General features: G+C 41.0%; 1 protein-coding gene across 1 annotated transcript; it reads right to left on the bottom strand.

The window, feature by feature from the left end:
• Positions 1-1741: 1741 nt before the first annotated feature.
• sltm (SAFB-like, transcription modulator) lies at positions 1742-13390 on the bottom strand. Its single transcript, XM_030719683.1, has 20 exons — positions 13232-13390; positions 12161-12248; positions 11458-11513; positions 11327-11354; positions 9348-9948; positions 8699-8742; positions 8459-8568; positions 8196-8345; positions 7960-8072; positions 7709-7869; positions 7495-7595; positions 7347-7403; positions 7073-7227; positions 6684-6864; positions 6017-6141; positions 5287-5460; positions 4815-5126; positions 4579-4720; positions 3034-3188; positions 1742-2932 (listed from the first exon to the last, which is right to left on the bottom strand). The coding sequence occupies exons 1-20, from the start codon at positions 13364-13366 to the stop codon at positions 2821-2823; spliced, it is 3000 nt and encodes a 999-aa protein (XP_030575543.1). The 5' UTR covers positions 13367-13390; the 3' UTR covers positions 1742-2820.
• Between the last annotated feature and the right edge of the window lie 882 nt (positions 13391-14272).

Genomic DNA, 14272 nt, shown 5'->3' with positions numbered 1-14272 from the left:
TATGGTTATATATATATATATATATATATATATATATATATATATATAAAACAAAATGCCTTATAGACGAGGGACATTCAACCTGATTAGAAGTTACCGGGACAATAAAGACTAAGTTAAAATGTTGGTTTGTTGTCATTGCTTTGATGGTTTCATCTCTTCCAGGAAAGCAGAAACACAACAAGACAAATGAAAGTTACATTTATTTTGTAGCCTGTAAATGTGGCACTGATGCAAATTGAATCTGGATGTCTTTGTAGACTCACCAACCACTTCATTAGGTACACCTGTTCAACTGTTTTAATGCAAATATCTGATCAGCCAATCTGAAAATCCCTTGTTGATGTCAGAGGTCAAAGGAGAATGGCCAGACTACTTTGAGCTGAAGGAAGGCAGCAGTAGCTCAAATGTTACAAGTTACGCAGAAGAGCAACTCTGAATGCACATCAAATCTTAAAGCAGATGGGGTACAGCATAAGACCACAGCAGCAGCAGAAGACCATGCTGGGTGCCACTGACAGCTAAGATCTAGATAGAAACTACTGCTACAATTTACATGGGCCCACCAAAATTTGACAAATTGGAAAAATGTTGCCTGGTCCAATGAGTCTTGATTTTATTCAGATAGTAGGGTCAAAATCCATTTTATTTATTTAGCACCAAATCACAACAGTCACCTCGAAGCATTATATATCATAAGGTAAAGACCCTACAAGAGAAAAAAGCCCATCAATCAAACAACCCCCTATGAGCAAGCACTTGGCGACAGCAGGAAGGAAAAATTCCCTTTCAACAGCCATCTACCATGACCAGCTGAGGGTGAGGGAGACAGGACAAGACAGTGTGGAAGAGAGCCAGAGATTAATGATGATTAAATGCTGTAGTGTGAAACAGTGATTGAAAAAGGAACAGTGCCCCCCCAGCAGCCTAGGCCTATAGCAGCGTAATTAAGGGAGAGCTCAGACCTGATCCAGCCCCAACTATAAGCTTTATCAAATAGGAAGCTAAACACGAGAGCATGGATTCATCCTGCATTGATGGGTCAATGATTCAGGATGCTGCTGGTGTAACTGTGTGAGGGATATTTCCTTGACACTTTGGGCCCCTTAGAATCAACTGAGCATTGTTGAAACTCCACAGCCTACCTGAGTATTGTTGTAACCATGTCCATCCCAGTTCACCCATCTTCTGATGGCTGCTTCCAGCAGGATAACACACCGTATTAAAATGCTCAAATCATCTAAAACTGTTTATCTGAACTTGAAAATGAGTTCACTATACTCAATCCAATATCCACCTTTGTGATGTGCAGCCAACAAATCTCCTGCAACTGTGTGATGCTATCATGACAATATGGACCAAAAATGTGTTTGAGGCACAAATAAATGAAAGGAATTTACACAGTTCAAAGATACTGTACACGTTATTAGACAGAATGAGGGATCCTTACACTTCAAATTCATGATCACTTAATGCTGTGTGTATATATATATATATATATATATATATATATATATATATATATATATATATATATATATATCTTATTTAAAATCTACTTGTTACACTTTCGTAAAGAAAGCGATACACTTTTAGATGATGGTATGTACACACACTAGATGAGGCAGATGTCCACATTCAACAACCCCCACCCCTATCATTAGTTTTGCTCTGAGGCCCCCAAGCAAATTAATCCAGCCATGATTGAACAATCAGCAAAGTCATTCAGCCTCACTTTTTTTTTTTTTTTGTAGTTTAATCAAGCTTCATCAACCAATTACAACAGATGTGTGATTTAAGTCCAAGTACATGCATGACACTCCAAGATGTGCAGTATGGATCTAGCTTTCAAAGGATTAAGAAGCTTGATGTGTTTTTAAATGAAATAAAAATAAATAGCACTAAAATAGCTGGGGGAAAAAGAAAAAAACATTACAGAGGTACCTCTCGGACAGAGGCAAGGTGTTGGTTTAGTCACAGCTGACACAAAGCTTACAGCCTTCTACACTGATCAAAGTACTTCCTGCTAGCATGACAGTTCAACGATGGACACAGAATGCCCCTACAATACAAATCTTACAAAACCCACAAAGCTGAGAAGTGAATGATCAGCCCAAAGTGACAGATTTAGACCTGTCAAATGTTCTGCATCACTGAAATAACAAAAAGCAACTAAAACAATGTGCTATGGCCCTTTAAGCCTCTTATCTGAATGCCCTGCAGTTTGACCTGAAAGTCACATTTTAGTTCAGACACAACCTTGTCTGTGATTCAATTCGTGGCCTTTAGAGGTATTTTGCTACAGTGCAGGCTCTTTTACAGTTTTCCTAATTGTTTCTTCTTTACAAAAAAGGACATCCACACCAAGTATGACTTTTCAAAAATATTATTCCTATCATCCATTTCCGCAGTGAAACTTCCAAATGAGTTAACTATCCCTTCATGTTGGGTTCTATAATACACTAAAGTAAGACATTACACAGGAAAACTGAGTTTGACTCTAAGCTACTGAAAATGTACATTCAACACTCAATAAGAGAAGTCTTAACATCACTTGAAAACTTGTTACAAAGACCCAGGGCTGTACAATAAGGTTTCTAAATATTATTAAAACATGTGCACAGGGTTGTTTAATGGTAACAGCAAAACTGTCAGGAAAAACCCTACACTGAGGTACACTTGTCTATACAAAATAAAATAGTGTTATCAACCTCATGGCCACAAATGTGCCACCAAAACCAGTTGATATTCTAAAAATAAAAAGTTCAGAAAAGTCTTGAAATCCTCAGAAGCTTTAAAGCGGCAGATTTATGGCTGCGGTTAGAACTGCCGCGGTGTTCCTTTGAAGGTTTTGAATCCCCCCACAGTACCGCCACTGGGAATGGAGTTGTTCGTGATCTGTACAATTCGGCTCATTCCAGATGAAGAGTGACTGCAGAAAGAAAAAAAAATATATATAAATTTAAAAAAAGGGTCATGTTTGGGACCGAGGCACAATATTCTTTTTCATCAATTCTAGGTTATGTGGTATACCTGGAAGGCACCATCATGCTGCCCCGAGCGTCCCCCATCCTGCGATTATCTGCAAAGCCCCCACCCTGTGAGCTTGACCCCCCGTGCCACTCCTTCCTCAGTCCCTGCTCCCTGCTGTGACGTTCCACAACAACCTGGCGACCTGAGCTGAATGGCTGCAGAGAAAGAAGAAATGATGAATGTGTGTGTGAAATCGTAGGTTCTAAAGCATTACTTTCAGCAGTTATGTAGGAGACCACGAATGAATGAATGAATGAAATACTGGTGGCCGCCAGTGCTAACCCTGCTAGTAGATTCACTTATGGTATCAATTTGAAAATCCTAGGCGACATCTTTCAAGAGTGTTCACAAGATTTTCAGAACAGTTGACCTTGACATCAAGGTCAAACTTGTCCAAGATTATTAGCAGATGGAACTATGGTATCAATTTGAAAATTCTTGTTCTCAATTATTGTGTTCACAAAGTTGGGTGTCCATGCTGCCTACCCACTCGCCCAGTAGGGTGACAATACCTCAACCTTTCAGGGCTAAGGGGCTAAAAGCAAGAAAAATCAAATCCCTGCATTTGATATACTGGAATCAGTGAAAATTTGAAGCAGAAGTAATTTCTTGTGTGTCACAACTTAAGACAACCGTAAACATTTTGATATTCTGCAGTGTTTCCCATAGAATTGGACTACTTAAGCTGCATGGATGCGTACAAGGAGGTGCAACCACCCTTTCTTGAAGAACTTATAACAGCCGTGGCCAGATATTTTGGCATTGGTACAAATTTTGTGCTGTATAAACTTTGCCACTTCAGTTTTGATTTATATATATTATATATGATATAGTGAAGAACCATCATAAGAATACGTTTTTGAGTTAACAAGTTTCAAAGAACTTTGTTAGCAAATCAAATTTATGCAAAGAGTCAGTATTTAGAGGGTTGACCCTTCTTCATAACTTCTGCAGTGATCTGTGACATCTCAATATCAGCTTCTGGGCTAAATCCTGATTGATGCTGATCCATTCCTGCCTTAGTGCTTGGAATTGATCCTAGTTTGCGGGCTTCTGCTTGTCCAGCTGCTTTTTAAGGACTGACCACATTGAAAACATCCTCAAAAGATAAATTTCTTCAATTTGGTGACAATCTGTGCATTTTTCGACATAATTGAGCACCACGTCATAAGGCCAGCAAAAACTAAGTGACTCAGAGAGCATCAAATTAGCATTTTGGATCTATAGCCAGGAAACTCACCAGATCTTAATCTGATTAAGAATCTATGTGGGTGGACAAGAAACTGATCAATTTAAACTCCACTGTCTTAACCTGCAGGTACCGGCAGTAGTCCCTGTTCTGCTTTACAGCCTCGGTGAGCTCAGCACAGTAACACATGAGCCAGTTCTGGACCATCACATTGTTCTCACACAGATGAAAAATAACAACTAAAACTACAGATGGGCAGCCTGTCTACGTCTACATATGAGAAAGTGTTTGTCCTGTGCCATTAGTACAGGAGGATCAGGGGGGGAAATATACCCTTTATCAGAGGGTAAACTCACCTGATCACTTATCACCATGGGTCTTCCTTCATCTCGGTCATTGAAGTTCCTTTCACGGCTGACTGAGGGGCCTCCTCTAAGTGCAGGACCAGGACCTGGACCATCCCTGCCTGATCGCTCTGCACGCATGCGCATAGGTCCGCTGCTCACCCCAGGAAGAGATTTAAAAGAGATTGGCTTTTAAAAACATAAAATAACTAATAATGCTTATTCTTTAAATAGGAGATTTTCTTTACCGCATATCTCCCTTGTTGGAGTTTATCCCTCCATCATTCTTCCATCCATGCCCTCCATCCCTGGGAGCGCGATTATGTGACATGCCAGGCATCGCAGCTCTTGCTCCCATAGGGCGATCGTGCATGGGTGCGGGGCGTCTGTCATCTCTGTCCCTGCGGTCGGTGTCCCGGAGTTCAGTGCGTGGAGGTGGTGGTGGCTCAGCTCTGCGGACCGTTTCAAAGTTCTTGTGGTAGCGATCAAAACCAGAGCCTTCTCTGTGAGGAGCAGGCCGACTCTTCTTAACCTCAGGCTCACCGTCGAAGCGGTTTCGTCTTTGAACAAGAAGAGGGCCAAAATGTAATTAACAATTAGAAAACACACACGCACACCTGTTCTAACATACTGATCAAGTTTCCTTTGTAGTCCATGACTGCTTAATTTTCACTTGGACAACTCTGCAACATTTTGGCACTAATGTTACACTTTTTGTACCTGTCATATGTGTTGGGTTGTTGGGCGGGGGCCTCAGGAAAACGACCTCTCTCTCGGGGAGTGAAGTTTGTGAAGCGGTTCTGCTGCCGGTTGTAGTTGGAGCCTTGATTCAAACGGGTGTCAGAATCAGGCTGCATCTTCTTGTTGCCGTTCCAATAGGAATCATCTCGCCGACTGAAACAGACTGAGTCATGAGCGCGGCACACCACCTGTCACTCTGTGATATAATTATGTTAATACTTCCTCTCACTATAGACACAAGGTTATGTTTGCTTGTAGAGTTTACACATTATGTAGATGTCCCTTAATAACAGCCCTTCCTCCTCTACATGAAAAGATCAGTGTTTTTGAAAGGGACAGAGACTCAGTTTATGGATGTACTGAACACACCAAGCCCAATGAAGTCACTTTCTGTAGTAAATTCAAACTAACCAAAAATTCAACTTTTGAGAAAATAAAAGAAAAAGCTATTAAGCTGCTCAATTCTTATTTTGTAAGGATCACACCTCACACGTAAAAGATAGATATGTTAAATGTTCAAATTATCCATATTTGTAACTCATTGCCTTCCAGCAATAAGATTCAATTTTATTTATGTAACACCAAATCACAACAGTCACCTCAAGGAGCTTTATATTGTAAGGTAGACCCTACAATAATAATAATTCCAATCACAATCTCACCACACAATAAAACTGGTGTGTGTGTGTGTGTGTGTGTGTATGTATACCTGTGTTCCACTTCACGGCCTCTCTTCAGGTTGTTTCTCTTTTCTTGCTCAAAGCGAAGCTGCTCCTGCTGCCTCCGCAGTTCCTCACGCTCACGTGCCATGCGCTCTGCCTCCTTCCGCCGTTCCTGAAAAGAGGAACATTTCAAATAATTAAATACATGGTTATTAATTATAAAATTACAAACTGATTTTAATTACTTTTATAAAGGTGATGAAGCCACTTTGATTTTCCTACTGCTTGTATAAATAAAATAAACCTCAACTTGCTCTCGCTTCACCAGGTTAGCGCTCCTGATGCCTCAAACTCATGAAAGAGAAGCTGGATAACAGCTTGTCCCACACACTTTTGGGTGGTTTTAAAGTTTTGTGCCTAAATTCTTACAACGCAGCAGCAAACTTTTGCAGAGCTAACAGTTCACCTGACCTTCACATGCTTTCCCTGCCGCATCTCATGCATTACTAACTTGATATTACCACAGGTCGACAGCAGCTTTTGAATACAGCTGCTTACAATTGTGCATACAAACTGTTTCACTGTAACTACATCTGACCACATTTCCAGTGATACTGGATGACAGCTATGATGAAAACATTTTTTGTTAACATTAAAAAAAGAAAAAAAAAAAAAAAATCTGCAGTCTGGTAAATTTGTTCATGCATGCTGTACCTGCTCTATACGAATTCTCTCCCTCTCAAGCCTCTCCCTTTCCAAGCGCTCCCTTTCCAGTTTTTGTCTTTCCATCTCCAGTCTCTGGCGCTCCCGGAGTAGGTTCTCCCGCTCTTCACGTTCCCGCAACAGGCGGACACGTTCGCGCTCCCGACGTTCTTGTTCTGCAATTTCACGGCGCCTAAAGACAAACAACACAACCCTCACCTTAAAACTTAAACATGCTGTCAGGCCGTGGTCTGACTCTCCCGTTACCCCTTTTGCGGGCTGAATAGATCCCAATTGGGAGCCGATGCTCTCGGTATTAAATCCGAACTTTTCGAGCCCTCCCTCAACAATGCACAACCCTCAACATTTTAAAATCTACCAAATCTATAAACTGTGCATACCTGCGCAACTCCACGGCTCTACGGACACGCTCCATACGAGCCATCCTTTCACGCATCCTCTGCTCCTTCTGCTCCTTCATCTTCTCAAAAGGCAAGATGTCTCTGTCCTCCCCCTTGTTCATAAAAGGGCGCATTTTACCTTTCATCATCTCCAGCTGGTAGAGAGGGAAATAGAAATTCAAGCTTAACAAAAGAATTACAACTATGAAGCCTGTTAATCTCAAACACTGGGAAAAAGACAAAAGAATATCAAGAGCTTTTTTTTTTTTTTTACCTCCTCAGGGGGAATCAAACTTTTTGGCCGTCTCTGAACATTGATGTTACCAAAAGGCTGAAAAAGTATCAAAACATTTTTTTATTACTCTGAAGACAAATAACTATTAAAATGTTGTTAAAAATCAAACAGAAATAAGAATTCTTACTTTATCAAAATACCTTCCCCTTCTGAAAGGTCTCATTTTGCTGAAATTAGACTCTCCTTTGGTGTGATCTACCATCATCATCTTGTTTGGGCTCTTTGTCCCTGTGGAGGAGAGAAAAAAAAATAAAAAATAAAAATAAACAGAAATGCAAATTATAACCAAAAACCAGCTACATTACATTTTCTAAATTAGAGTTTATAGGACCAAAACTTACGCCCATGCTTTCTGTCATCTTTCTTTGCAGACTCGTGTCCTGAGCTAGATGAAACGGAGCCGGATTTTCCACTTCTGGCCTCCTGCTTCTTGGATACATCCTTGTCCTTTTCAGACAGTTTATCAACTTTCTTGTCTTCTTTTTTGTAGGATGCCTGTGGCCTAAATGAGAAATGAAAACAAAGTTAAATAGGCATTCAAATCATGAGAGGACAACCATCTGAACTTTTTTTTCCCTTTCCTGTCACTTACTTGTTAGCTGCTTTTATCCCGGTGGAATTGCGCTTTTCATTTGATTTGGTGGAACTTGCTTTTTCCTCTGCTTCTTTCTTTGAGGGCTCCTTTTTGAATGGATCATTTTTGGCCTAAAAAAAAAAAAAAAAAAAAGACAACAAAAGTAAAATATGAATGATATAGACCAACATTTTAGCCTATGAAGAAATCGGACAGGATAGAATCAGCCAAGGCATTTTTTCTTGCCAACTTACCCTTTCAACATATATCTGCTGTCCATGGAGCTCTGTGCAGTCCAGGTGGGAGATACAACGTGTCACCTCCACGCCAGAAGACATCGTCACTAAGCCGTAACATTTTGAACCAGGACTGCGAGCGTTTGTAACCACCTTGGCACTTAAAACCTATTGGAAATATGTTTTTTTCTATGATGTAAAGCAAAAATTTCCAAGAATATTTTCCACGTTCAAAATAAGTAATGACATCCAATTACACAAAAACTATGGTTGTTATCTACCTTGCCGTATTTTCCAAACAGGTTCTTCAGATCAGCTGCTTTGGTGTTTGAAGACAGGCCGCTCACCCAAATGTTACGAGAAGAGCTGGTGGTGTTGCTGCTGACAGCTCCTGATTTTCCAAACCACATCCAGCAGCAATGTTAAATAAATACTGCGCCAAGTTCAATTAAAAATAAAAAAATATATATATAGATAAAAAGAAAAATGAATACATGCACACTTTTCTAAAAATATCTTACCCTTTTCATCTTTTGCAGCTTTTCCATCTCTGTCTCTTGAAGAGCTATAAAGCAAATGTTGCAACAAGAAACAGGAAATGAATGAAGGTAAATAACACTATGATGCAAGGTGTAGGCATACGGCTAGTGGAATAAAACGACACATAAGGTAGTGTTGAGGAAAAAAAAAAAAAAAAAAAAAATCCTTTAGGCAGGGCGTGGATCTGAACCAATGTCTCAAAGGCGTCATTGCTTTTCCAGTGGTGAGATGGGGGTCAAGTTGTCAGCCAATTTATTCCCTGGACCAATGAAATCTTCGGAGGTTTGCTCAACTTCAGTGAATCATTTGGCCACAAAGGAAAAAAAAAAAAAAATGTCATCACAGAGACTAATGCTCTTTTACACTGCCTTGTGTAGAAAGGCTTAACTGCTGCTGGAAACGGCAAAGTAACAAAATAAGAGTTGTTTTCTCAGCTTGTGGTTAACGTCACAATTTAACCAACTTCGAGAAATAAATCAAAGCAGTAAATGGCAGGATTAGGTACATCAGTGAACATTTCCCTTATGGCAAAAAAAAAAAATAAAAAATTCTTGAGGCTACCCACAATGTTGCGTTCTTAGTGAGCTGGACTTGGTAGTAGTATCAAAGAACTGACATAGAAAGACAAACCTCTTTGCTTGACCTGATGCCCCAGTAGTGCAGGGGCCTTTCTTCCCAGAATCCTTCTCTTTATCTCCCGTTTCAGCTTTCTTCAAGGCGTCTCTGCCGTCTTTCTTCACGGGTTCACCATGGGATCCATCGTCCTTCTTACCATCTTTGTGGCCCTCCGACTCTTCCGCCTTCATGTCATCGTCTGGGCTCATCTCAGCAGAGGCCTCTGGCTCATCAGTGCCCTTCTCTGCCTCTGGATCTGGAAGTTTCACATGTTTACCTGTTTCCAGAAGGTCGTCACCATCAACATCCAGGGTGATGGCATCTTCATTTGGGATTGAGACGGATAGGTGATCTTCCTCGGCTTCTTTAGAGGAATTCATGGCTTCAGCATCCATCTCAGCCAGTTCAGGCTCGACCTCTGGATCCTCATCCACGTCTGGTTCAGCATCTGCATCGACCTCTGGCTCGGCCTCCGCGTCCACCTCTGGCTCAGGCTCTGAATCAGCCTCAGCCGCCACAGCTTCTGACTCGGGTTCAGCCTCAGAGTGAGCAAGGCTGTCCTCACAGGGTGGAGGGTTAGAATTTTCACGAATACCATCATCTGTATCAGTTACATCTGAGGGATTTAACAAGGATAAACATGGCAAAGACACAACTTTTAACATTTGACATGTCGCATGTTACTTGACCTATAAAGTAGAATATAAAAGCACATTTAGTGTTAACGGTCATCGAGGGTGTAGACACCACAGGAAGACACAAAACACACAATCTTCATGGACATGGGGGAATATTTCGGTGCTTCTCATTTTTCTGACATGTGAAGTACTTCAGTTTGAATCCAATTCCTGATGTTTCCTAAAACAAGGTGTGGCTGCTCTTCATCAAATTCACGACAAGGAAAAAGTCATCAGTTCATATTTTGGTTTTTCTCCATTAGGCAAAATACATCCCTGGTGGGTCAGTCCATGGAAACTCATCAGTTTAAGGACATCTTCAGAATCATCCAGCAATTCTTCTATAATAAATGTCAGTGTCTTATCAGGTTTTATTTCAGGGCAAAAAATACAAATAAAAACTAAAGATCAGTTGACATCAAATCCAACCAGCTGTTATGTGTCCATTCAGTCTCTCACATATGCAGTGTACAGAACATCCATCCCCTTGCGTAGAACAGTCTGTCCTTGCCAACCTCAGGCCATGCTTTCCATGATGTGGTATCTTCACTGCACACATCATGCTGGTGCTGCAATCCGCTGGTTACAAACCAACAAGTATAGGAAGTCTCTTGCTGCGTCTTGATAAATGGCCTCTGCACCTGTACAAACTGTTCTGATGAATGCCGCAGTCCTTGAGATAACCCATGTAACGGCTTCATTCACAGAGCATCTCACCTGACAAGACCTGAAATGAGGCGCCCATTTCCTGTGGCAAACGGAGCGACGTACTCAGATCTACCCAGCACACGTTTGACTGGTGCTGTCCCGTCATGCTTTCGATCACAGCATCAAAAGAAAAGTGCAAGGATACTCAAATCCTACACCTGGTGCTTCCTCTAGTTGTCATTCAACACAGTGAACATTCAGTCTTTGTTTCAGTTGGTGACATAGAAAGACGAATGCCACAGAAAACAAATCCACTGACGCAAACAAGTTTTCTTTAAAATGTTTTTTGAACAATCCAAGAAAACCGGGTACCCAGGCTTCCCATATCCAATGATTCACACGAAATGCACAACAACAACAACAAAAAAAAAAAACAAATCACTCGATCTTGAGAAATGTCTCCATTAATCATGTCTTTTTTGCTCCGTTTAATGTGCTGCAACCTAGGTAGATGCAGTAGCTACCAGAAGCATGAAATACCACACAATATATGCATTCGATCAGGTGTTAGCGGTTAAAAAACAAAACAAAAACAAAAACAAAAACAAAAAAAAAAAAGAAAAACAACCCAAATGTTAGCATTAGGGATTAGTGTACCAGCATACATACCCTTTTCTGACTCATACTCTTCAGCCTCCTAGAAAACAAAAACACTGAGGTGAGTTGAGAAATTTGTCAGTGTCAAGCATGGAAACAAAACAGCTGCGTCAAACACTAACAGACGTGCATAAGAAAGGCACCTTGGAAAAATTATCTTCCTCCACTGTGTTGTCCAAATCTGAATCCACTCTCTTCCCTGGAAGATTAAACAAAAAAGTAAAAGTCAACACAAAAAAACACTAAAATATGCACATTCTTAGCTCCCAGTCACACCAGTCAGGAACCATCTGGCAACCATGCAGTTGCTGGCTATGAAATCGACTGCTATTATTCACAAAGGCTTAGAGAGAAGTCAGTGACGCTCTGGTAACCACTGGTTGCTAATGAAAACTGTGTTCTGTGACAGGTTGGCAAATGGTTGCTGGTTGTCTGCAAACAAAAAACTCGCCAAGCGGTAGTAAAACTGAAAAGTGATGAAAACCAGAAACAGACAACATTCAACTTTAAAGTAAATGTAGCACATTTTGAAACACTTTACTCTGAAGTGAACACGGTTTCTGTTCTCCCATTTCTGCTTGATTTCACTACAGCTCGGACAGCAAATGGAAATTGTCTGCAGATAAGTCAGCGTCTTCCATACAAACTTGGGGCAATCGTGGCAATGTGTTAAAGGCCAAAATAATCACAAGGATTTATTTGGTGCAGCACCCTCTTTGTGACTGATTTCACCGGGTGGCAGCCAGCAACCACTCACTAGTGAACAGAGTGCCAGGGCCTCATGGACCAGACCTGAGTGACTGAGGTCTTAGACAACCTTACACTTAAAAAAGAAAACAAGATTACCTTTAGCTTTTCCACCTTTGCGAGTTGATGTTTCAGCTGACAGCTGGAGCTGAATGTTTTCTGGATCACCACCTTCATCCTCAAGAGCCTTAGAGAACAATGAAGTTATAATCAATACTCAAATCTAAAATTAGCACACAGTAAGAGATAGCTGCATAAATGCAATGAGATCATTGTGACCAAATTAATCACATCACTCTCCAGGAGTTTTACGCTGTTTAATGGCGGTGCTTGAAATATCGCTAACACCTGCGCACCTAAACGGCACGCTGGCCGCATTCATAAACAATTTTTATAACTTCGCTTCTTCTTAGGCGGCAAAGTTGAATATACATCATGGAGTCGATCAGTACTGTGAGATGCTAGGATTTAAAAACCTACAAACAGTGAGACTTAATCTTAAACGTCAACATCACAACTGCAATAACATTTAGCTAAAATCTAGCAAGCTTTCCCTTCTTTTTTAACAAATCATATTCCACTTTATGTGCTAAAAGCACCTCTCTTCATACCATGAACGTATCATTACTCATGGTGAAAATTCTCGGTGGAAAACAAGCGACGCTGAAACACAGCAGCTACTGCGCTTCCGTGTAAAGCCGTGCTTACGTGAATGCATGAGTGTTTTAACAATAAAAATCCACACTCCACACCTGACATCAATCACGTGTAATCTGCTCCATCTGTCTGCGCCGAGGCTAGGCGGTCCACAAACGTGGCATTGTAAAGCTGTGAGGAGCCGGAGCTGTCTGGCGTTCCAAGGCGCAGAGGGCACAAACAGGCCCTTCTGTGAGCATCCCCGTTCATATTAGGCGACCATCAACGTTTTAAACACTACGAACACGACATATTTACCGACAGATGTGTACATCAGGTCCACCGCCCCGCCCCCCAAAAAACAAACAGAAAAAAAAAACAAAACAAAACAACAAGCCCACAGCCAGTGGTCATTTTAGCGGGTCATTCAATATTAAATCCGTGCCAACGCTGGCTAATATTAGCGTTAGCATCCGTGCACCGCGCAGCCCGCTTGGTCACCGTTTCTGCACACATCAGCTCAGTCTCACTCACCTGTCTCAGCCGCGTGACAAGAACGCTCTTCACTCCGGAAGTGTCCAAATTTCTTCGTTTGAGTTCCGATTTAAGATCAACAACTCTTAATTCCGATATCTTCTTGCACTCCGTTGAAATGGCACCCGACGCCATTTTACCTCAAGATTACGGAATGGTGCGCGCGCACACAGGTTGGCCCTGCGTCTTCTTCGTTGATTTGAATTTGTTGTCGTTAAATGCTGCACCGCCATCTAGTGTTAAGGCTAGTGCAACTGCTGCTGCTTCTTTCAGCTGCTCCCCAGTATACATCCACGAACCTCCTCTGAGGTCTTCCTCTTTTCCTCCTGCCTGGCAGCTCCATATTCAGCCTCCTCTGTCCAGTATATCCACTATCTCTCTTCTGCACATCTTTGTTTGGCAAAATAATTTAAGTTTATGCAAATAAAATAAAATGAAAGACTAAAAAAAACTACATAAAATATACAAAAAAAGTCTAGCTGTAGTCTTTTTCAGTTTGGTCAAATTTATCAACACAAAAAACATGATAAGGCACTGGTGTGTCTGTTTATTTTCACCAGGATGTTTATGTGAGTTATTTGCCTACACAAAGAGTTTGGACCATAATATCATTTCTGACCTTCAAATACTGTGGCTCCTCTGAAAAAGAAAGCAACAACTGAAAGACTCCCAGGTTATAATTTAGAAATATGTAACTTAAAGCAAATAACATCTAAGTTGGAGAGGAAATGGTGTCTCATTCATCCAGAGGTTGGCCTGGGAAAAAAAACAGTCTGTCACTTTATTAAAAACAGCCTCCTTAAAGCCACTTCTTATGATTCGACACAGAGAGAAATGGGAACAGCTCCAGATTTCTTTTCAGCACTGTAGCCAGGCTGACAGATAGTCACAGCTCTGTTGAACTGCACTTAGGTATAATTAGTAATGTCTTCATGACTTTCCCTACAAAAAAAAAAAAAAAAAAATTAAGCATTACAGAAGTAATTCAGCAACTTTGATAACTCCTGAGACTGGAGCTCTCCTCTGAGGTAATTACTTCTT

This window comes from Archocentrus centrarchus, chromosome 3, assembly GCF_007364275.1.
Source record: "Archocentrus centrarchus isolate MPI-CPG fArcCen1 chromosome 3, fArcCen1, whole genome shotgun sequence".
Lineage (NCBI taxonomy): Eukaryota > Metazoa > Chordata > Actinopteri > Cichliformes > Cichlidae > Archocentrus > Archocentrus centrarchus.
The sequence above is the reverse complement of the archived record's forward strand: the minus strand, read 5'-3'. Positions and strand labels throughout refer to the sequence as shown.

What these genes read in the sequence shown, in the direction of transcription:
- sltm (XM_030719683.1), bottom strand. Translation starts at nt 13,366, where the DNA reads ATGGCGTCGGGTGCCATTTCAACGGAGTGCAAGAAGATATCGGAATTA. An exon ending in CAAAGGTGGAAAAGCTAAAG is followed by an intron (nt 11,514 to 12,160) that starts GTAATCTTGTTT and finishes TTAATCTTCCAG; the next exon opens with GGAAGAGAGTGGATTCAGAT. An exon ending in AGCAGATATATGTTGAAAGG is followed by an intron (nt 8,073 to 8,195) that starts GTAAGTTGGCAA and finishes TTTTTTTTTTAG; the next exon opens with GCCAAAAATGATCCATTCAA.